This window comes from Equus asinus, chromosome 23 (genome assembly GCF_041296235.1).
Source record: "Equus asinus isolate D_3611 breed Donkey chromosome 23, EquAss-T2T_v2, whole genome shotgun sequence".
NCBI classification, from domain to species: Eukaryota; Metazoa; Chordata; class Mammalia; order Perissodactyla; family Equidae; genus Equus; species Equus asinus.
The window spans coordinates 37763662-37778602 of record NC_091812.1 but is presented as its reverse complement, the minus strand read 5'-3'; the positions used below and the strand labels follow the sequence as shown (position 1 = coordinate 37778602).

Here is a 14941-nt window from a genome sequence, read left to right as displayed (position 1 = left end):
CAGATGTGCCAAAAGACTAAAGATTGTACAGATTCTTTTTGTGTTTTCAAAAAAGAGGGGTAAAAGTAAAATTATAAATTAGTGGGTTTCAAGTCTATCTTTGGGACAATTCTTTAGTTCATCATTAGACAAATGGTTTGTGAAGACTTACCTAGAAAAGAAGCTTTTCTTTCGGAGACCCCATGGGTTCACTAGGAATGTGTCATGTTAAACCTATGTAATTTTTTTTTACCATGTAAGTGGAGTAAGTTGCTTTTGGCAAGACTTTGGACAAGTGTCTCATGATATGTTTATGAAATAGATGGTCAAATTAGGAGCTGTTTTATAAGAACAGGTAGGTTCATTGAGGGTTGAAAAAATCTGATGAATGAATTGGTGTCAGCTTGGAGAGAGGTATTTCTAGTGACGTGGCATGTCTCTTTCTTTCACTCTGTTCGATTAATCATTTTTATCACTGACTTGGATGAAACAGGCCCATCCCATTTGCATATCACATAAGGCTGGCAGTGAAAGCTAATAGTTTAGGTGAGGGAATCGGGATTGAAAAAAAGCTTAGCTATCTGAAATGATTGGTTGAAACTGAAATGGTCTATAATAGTGATTAATGTAAAATTCTGCATATAGGTTTGTCAAGTTATCACACTAGTCCAGAATTGAGTAGACATGTTTTAAGAGCAATTCATATGAAGAAGACCTGGGAATTTGTGATATAACTGTCACTGCTAAGTGCAGTGTTTGGAACAGGGAAGCTACAGTCTCTCTTTACTGGTGAGCAAATACCATTGTGTTAATTTATAGCTTCCAGGTTTTAAGAAGTGTCTGGGGACTTTGTCATGAAAGGATTATTTCAAGGAATCAGGGTGGTTTCCTTATTAAAATTTAACTTTTGTATATATACGTACAGAGTGAGGAATCATCAGAATAATAGCTGTTTTCAAATATTTAAAGACCGAAAGAGAAATTAGCCTAATTCTATATTCGTTCAGCTTTAAAAAAAAAGTATTGAGTACCTACTTGCAGGGCTGGAAATTGTGCCAGACTTTGGGGATATAATAGTGACTAAAAACAAAAAAAAAATGACCTCATCTTTATCCTTTGTGGCACTTGACAGTCCGATAGAAAAGTCAGACATTAACCAAATAATTATATGAGTCAATGTATTTGCAGCTATAATAACTTCAATGAAGTAGAGGTACATGGCACCCTGAGAGTATAGAGTAGGGACATTTGATTTGGTTAGTAAGGGAAAGTTTGCCTGAGGAAGTGATGCTTGAGGTAAGAGAGAGAGTGTATTAACTAGGTGAAAAGGGGAGGGGAGGGAGATCCAGGATGAGTGAGAGTGGTGGTTATAAAGGACAGAAAGTCTGTCTGATGCACAGAGAATACTCCGAAGCTCAAAAGATAGGAAGAGTTCAGGCCACTCAGACTTTGAAGACCTTGGTGAAACATTTATTCTGTAACTAGAAACAATGAAAAGCATTTGCTGGTCTTACCTCAAAGACTATCTGATTTAAAATGGGAAGATGTCTCTGGCTACAGTGTGGGGAGTTGATTGGCTTGAGGCCAGAGAGGATGTGGTAAATGACCTGAGGAAGGATTGTAGTTGGGTGGACAGAGGGCTTTGCGCTACAAGAAATGAGACCTGTCATTGAAAGCGGAATTCAGCTGTGGAGATCAATGGGAGAGTGTGGAAAGAGTTCTATTTGGAGGCAGAACACTTGGGTATGAATCGCAGTTTGCCGCTTAACTAGCTTGGTGGCCTTGTGCAGATCACTGTATTTTTCCGTTCCTGATTTAACAGCATAACATTTTTGCTGGCAGGTTTTATCAGGATTAAGTGATTTGATGTACATGTGAATGACTTACAGACTGTGAAGTATTACATAAAATGGAGGATTTGAGAAAAAAAGCATTAGTCAACAATGGCCATTATTGGACTTGGTGGTCTAGTAATGGAATGGCATACTTAAGTGGTTCCTCCTCTAACTATTTGGAATAGATGGTTTTATTTAAGATTTTTATCATTGTAGCTTCAGGTTTCCATTCCTCTTCCCACTTGTTTCGGAGCATTCACTAACAGGCACAATCTAAAATTTACAGTGACTCCATGCTTTTCTACTTTCTAGGAGCAGTCACGTTGCTAGATGTGATTTTAAATTAGATATGCATGAGGTGTTTTTCTTATGTGTGATCTCAAAAGCAAGAAGCAGTTTTAAAATGAGAAAGTATAAAATATTCTGAAATATATCTTTTGGTAAGGTAGTACTTTCATATCTTAAGGTACATTCAAGTACACAGAGATTCACATATATTTCTACTCTAGAGTGTTGCTTGTGTATATATATGTATGTTTGTGAATCCGTGCATTTATACATAATATCCTGTAAGTGCAAATATACTTTAGTTTTTGAAATGCTTTAATTTAAAACCACGATAAAATAGAAATAAGGGTAAAAACATGTTGAGCTACTTTTTTGAGACAGATAGGAAAGGAATAATATTTCTAATAACTCATAGGAAGGACTATGAATTGGTAACATATTATTTATTCACATATATATGTACACAAAAGCACTCAACAAATATTCATTGAGTACATAAAATGTTTACATGCATTGTTGTAACCTGTACTTTTATTAAAGTTATTTATATGTGTTACCAGTAGTCTCAAGAATCTGTCTAGGTAAAATGTGACATGCCCTTATGCAATCTTCTGGCAGAATCCCAAAGACAACTTCAACTGTAGCATTCTGCACATTTAATCAAGTTTTATGTTGTTCTTGAATATTTTGTTGCTTTTATGTCCATAAGAATTATTCAATTCTAAATAGTGTCTGACTCCTGAATGTTTCTTATGATTTGAGAATTTCTCTGCAAAGAGGGAAATACTGTTTATTCTCATTATTTAATGCTTTTTCTTTAGGGAATTAGGAATAATAATTGCTGAAAGCCAGTTGCATTTTAGGAGTGTTAAAATTTGGAAGGTGCTTCTGGATTCATAGCTCAATAGAAGACACATTTGAGTGAGAAATCAGTTCTTCCCACAGACTTCCATTTGTACTGGTAATGACAGTAATAGGTGGACCAGGCACTATGCTAAGGATTTTACTTGTATTTTTATTTAATCTTTCCAATAACCTTGTGGAGTGTGAGTGTTATTATTCCAGCTTTACAGATGAGGAAGCTGGGGTTTAGTGAGGTTAAATAACTGGTGAATAGACAGGCCTAGGTTCCATCCCAAGTCACTTTTGATTCCAAGACTCCTATGCTATTTTGAAACAACTGATTTGGTACATAAGAAGTTGATTGAAATCATTTTAGACTAATCTCCTGGAGCCATGATTTTTGCCGTGGTACTATATTAAAAGGAGATAACACACAGATAGCTCATACAAAGGTGAAAAAAGAAACCTATTTTCATCTCTGGGTAATAATGGATTTCTTATTGTGGCTTTTGTAATAAGTTTTTAAATAGTTAATGCATACAGTAGTAAAAAACAATTCTCATAGTCCAAGAGTATATACAATGCAAATCATGTCTTCCTCCCACTCTAGCCTCCTGTTCTCCCAGATAGAGGCAACCATCTAATTTCTGATTATTCTTCCACAGGTAGAGTTAACAGTGAATTGAGTTTTTGAAAAAATGACATTTGAGCATGAAGTCTAAAGAAACAAACTGAAAACAGCCAGATCTGGCACCAGGTTGACATCCAAGTGGGTCAAGCCAGAGAAGGGTGGAACAGGATTCAGATGACATGCTCAGGGATGAGAATGCAGACAGACCATCACACTAGCCTCCTTCCCATAGGGATATCCGAAAGCCCTCCAGGTAGGCTTGCCCCGTTTTATCAATGAGGAAATTGGTTACTTTGGTCGTAAGGATAGCTGCATGTAGAGCAGAACCCAAATGCAGGACTGTGCCTCACATCTTTCCATTCTACTGCAGTGCAAGTAAACTCTGGATCCGAGAGTGTCGTGAAGAATTGTACAATTGAAGTCTAAACTTGACTAGAGTTTTCTACAGGTAAGCTAGATAGTAAACTTCAGAAAGCCAAAGGCAATAAGCAGACTTTTTTTTAAAAACTTTTAGAATACATTTTTTATTTTAGAATAGATTCAGATTTACAGAAAGCTTGTGAGGATAGTACAGAGTTCCCATATATCTTGCAGCTTGATTCCCCTATTATTAACAGATTTCACTGCTATAAAGTTTCTCTTTATTTCCCCCTTTCCATATTGTACTCTTTGGAAGGAAGTCACAAGGCACAGCCCGCACCTAAGGAGTGGGGAGTGATGTTCCACCCCTTTGAGAGTGGAATATTTTCAAAAGTTAGTTAGACTACTTCTGTACAAGAGTTTTGTTTCTCCTCCCCATCTATTTATTTAGTCAATCATTTATTTATATAAGTATGGATTCATGGATATTTATTTTGTACTTTGAGTTATAATCCAATGCTATTTTATTTTATTGCTCAAATTGTTCCAGTTTTGGCCATTGGGAGATTTTTAATTGGCTCTTGTGTCTCTTTGACGTACCTTCGTTGATGTGTTTTTTTTTTCTTTTTTGAGCACTTCCTAACTTTCTGGCATTATAGGATACATCAGACTTGCCTTTATATTTCCTGCTTCACTCCTAGAGAGAGTCACTTCTCCAAGGAGCCCTGGTTTTTTTAACTGGAAAATGGTATTAGAAAACAAGATCTGGGGGCCAGATGTAATAGCAGCTCTTTTAAAACCAAATATTGAGTAGAAAAGAAAGTTTCAGCTCTTGTTTCAGATAGTACTGAATTAGGTCATTGTAATAATTTATTTGTTAATATTGCTAGAGTATAAAATTTACCTGAGTGAATTGAATAGAATGATCCTAAGAGTTTTTAAGGTAAAATTCTAGGAAATATTATTTTATTACTCTTTTCTGTTACTTAAAATAAAACAAACCACCTGTCCTTGATGGTACTTTATTTGATATATTGTTTTGATGTCCTTGACCAGAACCTGAGGCAAAACTCCAAAACATGGTAATTTGAAACAAGTCGGGATTAACCGTGGGATATTGCAAAGACTTTATACTCCATTAGGAAAATTAACAATCATGGAGTCTATGAAAGACAGATAATTCATATTTATGTAAAGAATAATGCATCACTAAGTATTTTAAATTTGTGTATCCATATCCAGCAGAGGATTGGGAGAGAACATTAAGGGAAAGCAAAAAAAAAAAAGTAAAAAAGAAAAAAAAAGATCATTGAACATAGTTATAATATCTGGACAGTAGTCCTAGCTGATTTTTTTTTATTCCAGAGGAATATTCCCTATTGGAGACCTGGGTTTTCTCACTCTATAACTGAGATTTTCTTACTCTGGGATATTTGCAGATAGATCAGACAATTCTTTTGCCGGAGACATTAAAAGGATTTGTGAGTGTATTTGTAATCTTAGTAGTACTGATGAACATTTCTTGAAATCTTATTTCTTAATTTTGCTTTTTGCCCTACCTTGCTAGGCAAGTAATCCCTTTTACTCTTTAGCCTCTACCATTTCAATAAGCAAGTTGAATTTTTACAGCTCATCAAGCAACAAGGTCAGAAGAATCACAGGATCTGATAGGTGAATGCATAAATGTATGTTGATTGTAAAAAAACAAAATCATTTTCTAAGATTTAATCAAATGTTTTTTTCCTAGGCTATAGTCATCACTATTTGTCCTAATCTATTGTATTTTAATTTTCTGTCTCTTAGTTTAACTGTAAAGAATAGTCTTTTAAATCAGTGTAAATACAAAAGCTTCAAATTAAACTGATAGTGTGCAGTTGCAATTAGTAAGAGGCACAGCACTAATGAGGAAGAGAACCAGGCAGGTAAACACTGAAGCAAAGGTAAATGAAGCGGTCTATAATGGATAAGTAAACGTGACTCAGTGCACAGAAAAACTGAGTGAGTCAGAGATGCCCAAGGAGCCCTAGAATGAAAATAGCTTGAAAGCCTTAAGTGGGGGCGGGGGGAGCTGAGTGTAGAGATGGAGAAATAATGAAAGCAAGGTTCTAGGTAGGGGTTGCTGGTGAGTCCTGAGGCTGGCAAAGATTGACAGGGAGAATGCGAGAAGCTAAGTATCTTCTTGGGAGTTCAATGGAAGTGATAAGCCTATGCTTGAAGAGCCTGGAAGCACAGATCTGGGACATGGTGGAGGGAACTTAAATGTGTTAAATGTCCACAGTGTTCTAGGTGTATTATGTCATTTGATTCTTACATCAACTCTTTGAGGGAGGGAATTATTAGTTTCAGTATTACAGATGGAGGAAATGAGGCACAGAGAGGATTGAGAGTATGCTGCAGTCCACCCAGCAGCTAAGTGTAGGCAAACTCAGACAAGGGGTTAAAATTTGAATTTTAAATTTCAAAGCAGTTTGGGGGATCAAGGTAGATAGACAAAACCAATTATGTGTAGCATGGTTCCAAGCTCTTAGGGCCGGGGGCAGCCATCAAGACTCTTTTGGAGTTTCTGGGTAGAATTGGTTAAGAGAAAGGAGCTTAAAATGGTGGCTATTAGGTTTAAATAGTTTAGAGCTGTTGGAAAATGAAGGTTATTGTAGGCTGCTGTATTGAGGGGGCCTCCAAATGGACTGAGGACTCATGGAGATAGCTGACTAAAAAGTGGGCGTGAGGATTGGCTGAAAGGTGGACTGGCGATATTTGGTCCTTTTAATTATCATTTCATACTCAGTTTGAACTTTTCAGGATTTCCATAGACTAAAGAGGGTGATTTTTGACTCTCCTTTTTTGGGAGGATAAATTTTAGGGGTTATTCTTAGATTCTGGCACACTGGTTGTTAGTATGTTAGTCCATTTGTGAGTGAGAAAGCAGGTTAATGAAAACCGCTGTGAATTGTAAAGATGTAGTATTTTTTTAAATGGTGTGTTTATGTTTACAGAGTAAATCTCAAGAGCAAATTAATTACATGTCTGTAGTTCTTAAAGTTAAGTAGGCTAAGTGGGGAAAAAGCATGATTTAATCTTGCTTTATTGCTGGCCAAATCTCTAGGCTGACCATTTTTTCCTTTTAATAAAAATGCTTTTGGTTCCTTGTCTTCCCATTAGCTCATAGTTGAGAGCTCTGTTAAGTTGTCTGTGAGACGGAGTGTATTAGGCTTGCCTGATTAAAATTGTTCATGAGAGATCAAGCAGACAAGGGACTTTTAGCATAATTAAAAAAGCACTTCTAGCCTTTAAAGACAAGATTTCAGAGATTTTGGAATTTATATCAACCTGTAGGGAACTGTGTTTATATAATTAGATTCTCGTTCTCTCATGAACCCTTCTTACTTAATTCACACATGATGTCCTTTCCTTTTATGGAATATCATCTTCTCATGAAGGAGACAAGAAATGGTGAGAGGAACCAGAACTTGAATAAAATGAAATGTTTCCCTTGAAAGATCACAATACGATAAGTTAAACAATCAGTTACCTCCTTTTGTTAACCTGTTTATTTATAAAAGAAAATGCAGGAGCAAAGTTCAAGATAGTAAAGGGAAAAATCAAAACAAATTGCATATCCTGTGTTCTCAGGCTGATCTGAGAAAAATTACACCAGCTATTGGAAAATAGTCTCCTTTCGTTTAATGGATATCTTAGGCCAATTTTTTTTTTTTGTCTTTTCATTTTGCAGTCCCAAACTTTCCATTGCTGGGCTCTGAAATCATTTAGTTATTATGCTCATTTTACTATCATGCTTCAGAAAAAGAAAAAAAAAAGATGATTACACTAAATGTGATTTAAAATGACTTTTTCTTTTGTCCTTTTAAAGCAAAGTCCACTGCTATAGACTGTTTGAGTACTTTATAGAGCACTTCAGTTTTTTTCCTATGTGTTTGAAAAAACACATTTTAGTGCTTCTTCGGAAAGGAACCCTTTCTAGAATAAATCAAAATGCTATTGCTGTAATGAGGCAGCATTTTAGAAGAACACTACCAAGGTGTGAACTTTTTTTTTAACCTACATGTATAAGGCATTTATTTCATAGACTAAGGGCTTCTGAACATGTGAACGTTTCTTTAGAGGCATTTCCGTCAACCAGTAAGTAATGCTTTGTTTTCACCCAGAAGATTGCTTCAGAATATTTCTCATGTAATTAAAATAATTTTTCCATTAGCTGAGAGTGGTTCTCAAAGCTTCTTGACTTTTTTTTAAATTCTGTTTTATTTTGCATTTTTAAAAAGAATTAGTTCTAGCCTGATTTTAACATAAAATAGCAGTGTCCAACAGAAACCCAGGTTATTTCCATATTGGTCTGGGTAAGAGAATAAGACAATGGAAGAAAGCCCCCCAAACCAAAATGTACCATAAATTATTCCAGTTATATATTAAGACTAATTTTAGGAACCTAATCAAACATACATTGGCCAGAAATAAAAATATTTTAATTTAAAATCATAAAGATTGAGGAAGAAAGGAGCTTGAAATTTTAAATGGTGGAAGTTTTTTCGATGTCTCACATTATCCACAGGAGGAAAGCACTAAACAAGGTTACATCTTGAAGCAGTAAAATCTGTGAATAGTTTTGTTTGTGGGAGGAGGTCACAAAAAGGTTATTCCTCTGGCTTTCTTCTTCTTGACAAGTAATCAGAGTGGTTCACAGATCTCCTGGTTTCCAACCATTTTATAGTCTTGAGAATTAATTTTTGCATCAAATTATATATTACCCTTACTTTTGATTAAATGAACTGTTTTAACAGACCGCACAATCAAATAGGCTAGATAATAATAGTTGCTTCAATTAAGACGTAATTTAGGATGAAATCATATAGAATTAACAAGGTGTATTATATATATTATAATTGTGGCAGCTAGTATATCTCTGGCATAGGCAGTATGATTTCTTTTATATACAAAAAAAAGGAAAACCCTTAAGTTTTCCTTATTATTGCTTAATTTCAGATACTGGTTAGTGTATCCATTTAATTGCTTCTTTATCCACCTGTCCATCATCCATCCATTCAGTCAATAAACATTTACTGAACCTTTGCTATGTATCAGATTTGAGTACGGGTAATGCAGAGATGAATAACTTTCTGAGGAGATATTTTTTGCAGGAAACATTCACAAATAATTGTCAGTGTGAATAGAGGGATGTACATGTAAAAGGAGGTACATCTAATTGTTGCTGGAATGTCAGAGAAAACTTGAACAGAGGAGACAATATTTAAACTGAATCTGGAAGGACAAAAGTTCCTTCACCAAGTGGAAAATGAAACAAAGGGCATGCAGAAAAGTGAGAACGGCACGTACAAATGTATTGCATTTTAAAAAGACTTGTCAATATTTTAGTATATCTGGAATATACAGGAGAAATAATTTGAAATCATGCTAGAAAAGTAGGCAGAAGGGTCTCCCATTGGCCCTGCTGATGCATTTAGACTTTACTTAGGAGTTATAAGACACTGAAGGAAATGAAGCTGGATGAATAACATGAGAAAATTTGTATTTTTGCAAAATGCATTGGGCAGGATTATAGGAGATATTTGGAGAGGGAAGAAAGTGACTGCGTGGAGTGATCATCAGATGGCTCCTATTTCTTTGGTGAACTAGTAGGCAATCTTATATCATTGGGTTTTGGAGCCAGACATACAACTTCAGATCCTCAGTCTGGAGATCCCCTTAACTTCCCGCAGCCTAAGATTTTTCAATCTGTATAATGGGAGTAATAGCTATCTTTCAGTATTGTAAAGTTCATGTGTTCAAAATGCTTTGCTTGAATTTCTAGGCCTATAATAGATATTCAATAAATAGTAGCCATTATTATTAGCTATTCACCTCTTAAGAGCTTAAAATTACATAGTAAACATTGTAAGTACTCCTTTCCCTGAAGAAATTTGTGATAATTTACTACATGCAAAAACAAACAAGACAAATACACATTTTGCAAACTATGTTTATCTTTGAAGACTTCTTTATTGCTTTTCCTATGTGAAAGATAACCCAGTTGCAGATTGACAAGTATGCTCATTAACCTTGTTCATAGGCTCCTAAATACTTTAACCAATCAAAATGTTTGGCGTTGATGGCTCTTGGGCCTGATGAATGCGATTGATTAGATTTCTCCCCAAGTGGAAACTATGTGTTCTGTTTTTCTAAGCAGTGCATTTAAGATCAGGAAACACTTTCCTTTCTCAAGGGTGCATTTCTCCTAATACCTCAGTTAACAGGTGATCAGTTGAGTTTCTACTTAACTCTTTCTGTGACCGTGAGAGAGCTTTACCTTGCAAAGCAGTCCGTTCCATGTTTGGACAGCTCCAGTTGTTAGAGTATTCTTTTGTGTAGCTGAGGCAGCTGCCTTTTAATTTCTGCTCCGTGGGTGCTAGTTCTCTCCTGAAGCCACATAGGCCAAATCTAATCACTTTCATTTTTCTCTGCTGTCAGCTGTTTGCCAAAAGCCATCATTCCTTTTTTCATGCTTCTCATTTGCAGACTTAGTATATTCTCAGATTTTCCAGGTTTTGTGGTTGTTGATTTTTTAAAAGACAAAGTTTTGTGGAGGTATATTTGACATACAGTAAACTGCACATTTTTAAAGTGTGTGATTTTGATATATGTATATATCTGTGAAACCATCACTGCAATCAAAATAATGAATATACTATCACTCCAGTAGTTTCCTTGTGTCTCTTTATATTCTCTTTCTTCCACCTCTCCCCAGCCCCTTCAGCTCCCACTCCCAAACCCCTGCAGTCTCTCATCTGTTTTCTGTCACTGTAAATTAGTTTACATTTCCTAGAACTTTATATAAATGAAATCATATAATACGTATTCTTTTTTGTCTGGTTTCTTTCAGCATAATTATTTTGAGATTCATCCATATTGTTACATGTAACAATAGTTTCTTTTTATTGATGAGTAATATTCTATCACATGGATATACCACAATTAGTATATCCATTCACCTGTTGATGGACAGTTGGGTTATATCCAGTTATTGAGCTGTCAATAACTGTCAAGTCTATTGGCATAATGTTGTTATGATATTCCCTATTATCTGTTGATAAACCTATAGGCCGACTGAGCAGAAATTAAAAGAAAAAATATCTCATTCCTGACATAACTAAGTTATATTTTTTCTTTTAATTTCTGCTCAGTCGGCCCTTAGTTTATCAATTTAATTGACATCTCAAAGAATGAGGTTTTTCCTTTCATTGATTTTTCCTATTTTTCTATTTTCTAAGTCATTGAATTCTGCTATGATCTTTATTATTTCCTCTCTTCTGCTTACTTTGAGCTTAATTTACTCTTCTTTTTCTAATTTCTTAGGGTAGAAGCTGAGGCCATTGAGTTGAGACCTTCTTTCCTACTATAGATGTTTTATATTATATATTTCACTCTAAGTACTGCTTTAGTGGCATCCCATAAATTTTGATATGATATGTTTTCATTTTCATTCAGTTTAAAATACTTGTCTAACTCCACTTTTTGATTTTTCTTTGACCCTTTGGTTATTTAGAAGTGCCCTAAGTAGTTCTAAAATGTTCAAGAACTTTCCAGAGGTCTTTGTTATTCTAATTTAGTTCAGTTGTGAGCAGAGAACATACTTTGTATGACTGGAATCCTTTTAAATTTGAGGCTTGTTTTATGGCCAGAATATTGTATATGTTGGTTTCTATCAGTTTTTGCTTCATGTATTTTGAAGCTCAGTTATAAGGTACATAAATTTTTAAGAGTATTAAATCCTTTTGATGAATTAACTACTTTATCATTCTGAAATTATTCTCTGCATCCCTGGTAATGGTTCTATTCTGGAATCAACTTTTTCTGATACTAGTATAGCCACTCTAGGTTTCTTTTGACTAGTGTTAGTATGATGCCTTTGTCTAACCTTTTGCTTTTAACTTATTTGTGTTTATATTTCATGTACATTTCTCAAAAGCAGCATATTGTTGGGTCTGGCTTTCATAGGAGTCTGATAATATCTGCCTTTTAATTGATGTGTTTAGATCACTTGCATTTACTGTGATTATTGATGTGGTTCGTTTTAAGTCTGTCATCTTGCTATTTGTTCTCTTTGTTTCCATCTGTTCTTTGTTCTGTGTTTATCTTTTTCTATCTTCTTTTCTTTGTTTATTTGTATACTGTTTCTTTCATGGTTTCTAGACCCTCTAGGCATCCTGGTTGTCATCCTGGGTTAGCTTCAATTTATTTAAAGGTAAATAAAGACTTATGTCAACTTCTCACAGCCTGAAGTTCTAATGTCTTCTAAGTGTTTTTGACTAGTAATTTATATTTTGCTAATTTTGCTAATCCTAAAAAAATTGCATGCTAAATTTACATTTGCCATAATACTTAGATGTTAACATAGATTAATATTGTAGATGGTGTTGAATGGTCCTTTTTAGGATGAACTATTGGCTTCTTGGCTCTTTGCATTCCTTGATGCAAGACTCTGTATGAGGAGGTGACACACTTGTAGCCTGGGAGTGCTTACTTATAAGAACCATATGGAGAGCATCTTGGAGAAACCAGCTTGGATTCCTAAGTTTATCATTATTTATCTGTCTTGATTCAGGATTTTTCTTCCATTTTATTTAGGGAAAGAGGAAAAAGGAGAGAGAGAAATCATTAGTTATTTTCTGTCTCCATCTGTCTACCCATTCTTTCCCAAATAAAAGGATCAGTGGAATATATTTTTCAAAAAGTTGAGAAACATATTCCTATTCAGTTTTAAAGAAGTATATCCAATATGTTATCCAACATGGAGAGTGGGCATTCCAGGTCTTTGAATTTCTGTAGAAAAGAGAATGGCAGGATGAGGGAGGAGAGATGTGGTTAGGCTTGAGTAATGGTTATTTTATCAGATTTGGAAATAGGCAAATTAGCACCTATCTATCCTAGGAAATGGCAAGGTATGAGCTCTATGTGTGGGTTCCCAAGCGGCCTATACTTGAAATAGCTCCATTCACCCTGTCCTAGAACTAAGGAAAAGGAACTTTTCCAAATTCCTCCTTTCCTAAAATTTTGCCTTGCTTCTGGAGGATTTCCTTGAAGTAGTTTTGTCACTAGAAGATTTTTGTTGAAGTAGCTCTAGTTTCTAGAAGATGTGTAAATCAGAGTATTCTTGTTCATTCTGTATTCTAAGTCTAGCTCTTAAAATTTCAAAGAAGCAGAATGTGGTACATCCCTATTAAACGCAGGTGCTTTCTGCCCTGTTTACTTCAGACAGTTGAGTGTCTATAATTGTTAGGACTGATGATTTGTAAGCTGGTGAATGGATGCCAAAAACTAAATGTCTCTTGAGTACAGTGGAGCCTATAGTGTAGTCTCCATGAATATGAGGGCCGTGTGCCAACTAGAGCTGGCTTAGTTCTGCAAGCAGGAGCCTTTGCAGAAGGATTCATGGTAATTAACCAATTCAAAGTGCAATATTTTCCTTTCATTAATTTGGCAGAAAACAACTAAATATCTACAATAAGAATGTTTTTGACATTTTCATTTGCTGCTTGGAAAATAATGGATACTTTGAATTGTGCTACAAATGAAAAGTGCTAGGAATTTGTCATTTCCATTTTAACTTCCTAACAAAAAATGTGGATTATTTGATTAGCAATTATTTTTTTAAAAATTAAGTAGGAATAGTTGGCTGCAAGGGTGACCAGAATCAATTCATATTTTGAGGTGATTGACTGTTAGGAGATTTTTGGGAAGTTTGTTGGCTTAGACGCATTGCTTTTTATATCTCGTTCCCTGTCTGAGTTATAGAATTCCAGTTGGGTGTGATTGTTTCCTATCCTTCCTCCCTTCTCAAGTTCATTTCTACTGAAAATATTGCATAGAATTTCTCTCTCTTCTGTTTCTTTTGGGTTAAAGAAATATTTATTATCTCAATCAGCTCTTTCTAATAATTGTTAATTTTTTACTTTTAAAAATGTAGTTAGGACCAGCCACCTGTAAAGAAGTATATTGAATAATTTTGGAACTAAGGGTCCAGTGATGGCAAATTTTTCCCTTAAGAATTATAGAAGTATTTATTTGTTTTAGCATATGTTAGTCTTCATATTAGTACTCTTATCTGTTGGTAGCATTTATCCTTTCACTAAAAATATAATCGATTTAATAATACTCATGCCTTTGATTACTAGGCTCCAGTTATTGAAAACTTGATGATTCCTCAATTTAACATTTTTCCCTCTTGCAATTTTGACACATTTTCTGTGTATATTTTTGCTTCTATATGGTCTTTATAAGTGGAAGTATTTAATTAGAAAGATACTGTCTTATTTTTAATATTCTTTTTATTTTAAGTATCAGAAATCCATTTCAATCTATCTAAAAACAGAAATGTGGAAAGATATTTGGATAACTCCTGAAATCCCAAAGAATAGGTTGGCCTCATGAGGAACTGGAGTTCTCCATCAGTAAAGCCATTAGGAGCCTAGGCAGTACTCTCCTCATCCTTTATGTTTGCTTCTGTCTACATGTCTCTCCCTTCTTCACACTCTATAAATTTACTTTCAGATGCACATGACCACATACAGTCACCACCACTACTCCTTAGTTACTCAGAGTCACCAGCCTAGACAGAGACCCCAGTTCCAGAAATCCCAAGAGAGAGAATATAGACCAGCTTGATTCAGCTCTTCATCTTTGATCTACTCAGGTATTGCTAAGAGGGCAGCAACATAAAGTACAAACTTGGCTGTTATGGCCCCATAACAGGGATGGAAAATAGAAGAGTTTGGGGTGGATTTGTCAGTAACAACTAGCTTTTGGACTGTGTACATGGACCAAGACGGTGGTTTAATTCAGTAACATTTATTAGAAAATCTACCATGTTAAAAAGACTGGTAGATTTGGTAGACTTAAAAGCTAAAGTGAACATAACAAAGGATGAACCTCATAAAGGATGACACAGATAACAATGATGTAAGGCAGAACGTGACATTCTAGTAGAAGCTTATTC

General features: G+C 35.0%; 1 protein-coding gene across 9 annotated transcripts in view; it reads left to right on the top strand.

Annotated features, from left to right (window-relative positions):
- RFX3 (regulatory factor X3) overlaps positions 1 to 14941 on the top strand; it is a 263742-nt gene that overhangs the window by 64799 nt on the left and 184002 nt on the right. For 3 of the 9 annotated variants that reach the window (XM_044756503.2, XM_014827698.3, XM_070496001.1), the window contains exon 2: positions 3611 to 3829. The exons of 5 other annotated variants lie outside the window; for them this stretch is intronic. In XM_044756503.2, the coding sequence (XP_044612438.1) occupies positions 3751 to 3829 (79 nt within the window). In that variant the 5' untranslated portion in view covers positions 3611 to 3750. Of the gene's footprint in view, positions 1 to 3610; positions 3830 to 3946; positions 4025 to 14941 lie in introns of all 9 variants that reach the window. One more of the 9 variants, XM_044756504.2, reaches the window with a different exon arrangement.